Source organism: Adiantum capillus-veneris, chromosome 16 (assembly GCF_014529385.1).
Source record: "Adiantum capillus-veneris isolate H3 chromosome 16, ASM1452938v2, whole genome shotgun sequence".
NCBI classification, from domain to species: Eukaryota; Viridiplantae; Streptophyta; class Polypodiopsida; order Polypodiales; family Pteridaceae; genus Adiantum; species Adiantum capillus-veneris.
The window spans coordinates 31,551,691-31,555,042 of NC_140946.1; the positions used below are offsets into that span (position 1 = coordinate 31,551,691).

Genomic DNA, 3,352 nt, shown 5'->3' on the forward strand with positions numbered 1-3,352 from the left:
GTAAGAATGTGATTAAAATACCATTGTCAGCTCATTGGAGCACTCATAAGGAGAATCTTTTAATTGAAGGTCCTCTTTCCATTTGCAAACTGCCTTGCTACTTCAATGTATGGGATTAGTGCCCAATACTTTGTGAGGACTTTGCAACAATCGATATTCAGAACATTACATACCTTCTGAAAATAAGGCACACATGAGTCCGTGATGCACGTGAAGGTACAACTTGAAATGGGTGAAATAAGCGTACATGCCAATCAAACAAAAATTGTGTAGAACTTTGCAAGTTTTTTATTTATAATGCTTGCTACTAAATCAATTCCATTTTGTCAACATTCTTAACAAAAAAGACAATGCAGTTTTTCTGATCTTTTTCATTATGCATTTTTATCCATCGACACAGTTTTGGATCACTCTGGCTGCCAATGAAATCTCTGAGAATTCATGTGCAATATATGATCAGACTCATGCCACTCCTGATGATTTTCTGTGTACTGTGTGTGTGACATTGGAGCATCTCCAAGGTGTAGACAGTAAGTAGCTAGACAAGAAAGCAGCTAAATCCAATTATTCTTGAGATGTTGAGTCAAATAGAGCATCTGATCTGTCAGTAAGGTGCGGTCACCTCTGCCAATTATGGTGTCAATGTTTCTGCAGTTTTACCGAATTACCAGCTATTGCAGATGGGAGTGGTAATTTGAGTGGCAAACTAAGTGCCGGAACAGTGGAAAATTAGAACTTATACTATATATACGAACAAACCGGCCTCTACTTAAGCTGTAGAGCAATGTTAATTCAAAACCTTAATACTAGTTGCGCAGCCCATGTTGTGCCATCTGTTTGTTCATCCTTATCTGCCATGGCCATGTCCCCGCCTCCATTCGACGAAGCAGCTCTAGTCCCGTTTGTTCATTCTGGCCACAGTCGGAACCTATCCAGCTGCAGAAGTCGCTCACCTCCAAAGGAACATAGAGCTCATCACGAAGGCGACAAATAGTCTTGTAATGGCCAGGCACACAGAAACGAAGTGCGCGAGCCAAAGACGCAGGGGGAGGAACTTCTCCTTCATGGATCAATATAGAACTCCCTGCCGATGATCTGATCTCCATGTAATAGCTCACGTATGCGGCAATGTAGGCGGTTTGAATGATGTACTTCTCTTCATCGCTGGCGTCTTGGATGACAGCTTCTATCTGAGGGGCCAATCCAGCCAAAAACCTTTGCGCACCAGGATCTATGAATGAGTTGTAAACCATATTCTCTGTGTAGACGCTGGAAATGTGCTTTATCTTCTCGTCATACGCCGCTTCAACAGCACATCTCTTGCAGTGGCATTCAAATCCAAACTGCGAGCAACGCTGCCTCCTGTATAATGCCCAGGAATCGTGCGCGTCAATGTAGGAAACTGTGAGCTCATCGCCAGCATTGATATCCCTCGTGGCATGGAAAAAAGCCGCCCTCCCAACGTCAATTTGGCTCAGATTCGAGAAGCAAGAGTGGTTTATAAAACTGGGGAGCAGCCAAAGCCCACAGAACAAGTCAGCCCCGATCAGCGCACGTGCCAAGTCAGACCTGTGTTCGCCATCTGATGCATACCCCGTAGTGAGGAATATGCGCTCAATACGTTCTGCATCAACGTCTTCCAGCTGGCAGTCCCGGATAATCGCGTGTCCTTGAGGCGGTTCGACACCTGCTCTTGCAGCTTGATTAGGCCCAAAGAGAGACATGGATGGGACATCTGTCCTTTTGCTCTGGCTAGAGTCAGGCAATGTGTCTAGTCGTTGCAGATCCGCCTTGGACCTCATGCATCTCTGCACCAGCTCCGTTACCACATCTCCTTGCAGAGATCGGAAAGTGTCTTTGGAGTTTTTCCACCGAGCCATGGCCATTGCATTGCTCACCAGAACCAGGCTCCCGGCTTTCAAGTCCTTGGTGGCAAACAGACCCCGCCCTTTACCATCTGGTGTAAGGCGTATGGCCACAGGTTCTAGGTACTCGCTGCATTCGGGAGCGTTGTGCCCTGCTTTGCAACTTTCAGCACTCGTCAAGTATTTCTGCAGAAACTCGCCATAATTTCCCAATGTACTCTGAGCGAGAAAGGTTCGAGACTTCTCTAGCTGCTCCGCTACAACGCCACCAGTGTTTTCAGGACAGTTACGTTCTCCAGTTTTCTCCAGGACATCGCAAGCTAACGAGTACTCTTGCATGTGGTGCAGTGCTTTTCCAAGACGGAATGAGCTTTTACCATGATGAGGATCCAGCTCCAGAGCTTTGATGCAATCGTCGTAAGCCTCGATCCACCTGCCTAGCAGCAAGAAACATTGCGCTCGGTTACAATAAGCCAATACAAGCGACTTTGCATCAATTGCCGGATCACCAGAAGCAACCAGTTTGTCGATGCACATGCCATAGAGCTGAACGGCACCGTCGTAATTCTTCTGTCTGAAATGATAGTTTCCCTGGTCTTTGAGTTGTGAGGAGTCCATGGATTGAAAGGTGACCATAACCGTGGGAGGAAAGAAGCTAAGCACCTGCAGCATGGAAGGAACTTTGACGGTGAGAAACGGGAATGTACCTGGCTCCCTGTGGACTAGCCGGTTTGAGAAATCCTTTGCAGAAAGACCAGGAAAAGAGACCATGGCACCCTTGGGATACAAGCGTTGGACGGAGGAGGGAGGTGTGTCAGAGGAGGCGGCGTGGTGGATGTGCAACGTAACGCGGTTATAGCGAACGCCAGAGTCGGCTTGTAATTGGAGGCCGACACAAACACGAAGGGGCGCAGAAGGAGACCACGGAATCAGAAAGGCGTCATGAAAGAGCTCTCCACACAGCCCCGAGCGGCTGCTGGTAGCAGCTGCAGCTTGCACGTCCGCCATAGCTGCCGATCGCTGGCAACAAATAGTTAAGGTAAACTCAAAATTCGAATTCTCCCGCGCACATATTTATGTGGAATGCAACATAAATATGGCTCGGGACAATTACAAATGCAGTGAGCTGGCTTGGCCAGCGTGGCATAACTTTCTTTTACAAGCCACCCTTTTTGGCCTCATCATGCTCAGGTGGCAAAACCAAAAGAGAAACATGGCCTTCAGCCCATCGGTCTACTTTCCAAAAGGCTTGGCCAATTGCAAGTGTCGCATGAGCGTGCGTCAGATTTAAACTCTGACGGTCATCGTCGGATGCGGATGCTCTACCACCTAACCATGTGTGATTTGCTACCTTTCAGGCGGCACCTTTAGTTAAAAATGTGTGTGTGTGACAACTATTGTGTGGCTGTGGTAAAAAAGAAATGGGGACGTCGGACGTCCCAGTGTGAGCCGGGCCTAGGTTGTCTATGGATAGTAGGGGACAATGT

At 47.6% G+C, this 3,352-nt stretch overlaps 1 protein-coding gene across 2 annotated transcripts; it reads right to left on the bottom strand.

The window, feature by feature from the left end:
• Window positions 1-535: 535 nt before the first annotated feature.
• Window positions 536-2,942, bottom strand: LOC147438813 (methyltransferase FGSG_00040-like). Of its 2 annotated transcripts, XM_086484199.1 has the most exons (2): window positions 2,573-2,942; window positions 536-2,302 (listed from the first exon to the last, which is right to left on the bottom strand). In XM_086484199.1, exons 1-2 carry the CDS (start codon window positions 2,871-2,873, stop codon window positions 807-809), a joined length of 1,797 nt encoding a protein of 598 aa, XP_086340325.1. In that variant the 5' UTR covers window positions 2,874-2,942; the 3' UTR covers window positions 536-806. The 2 variants fall into 2 exon arrangements, with proteins under 2 accessions (XP_086340325.1, XP_086340324.1); XM_086484198.1 differs by having other exon boundaries at window positions 536-2,942.
• Between the last annotated feature and the right edge of the window lie 410 nt (window positions 2,943-3,352).

Excerpts from the sequence above, each read along its gene's own strand:
- LOC147438813 (XM_086484198.1), bottom strand. The coding sequence starts at position 2,873 with ATGGCGGACGTGCAAGCTGCAGCTGCTACCAGCAGCCGCTCGGGGCTG.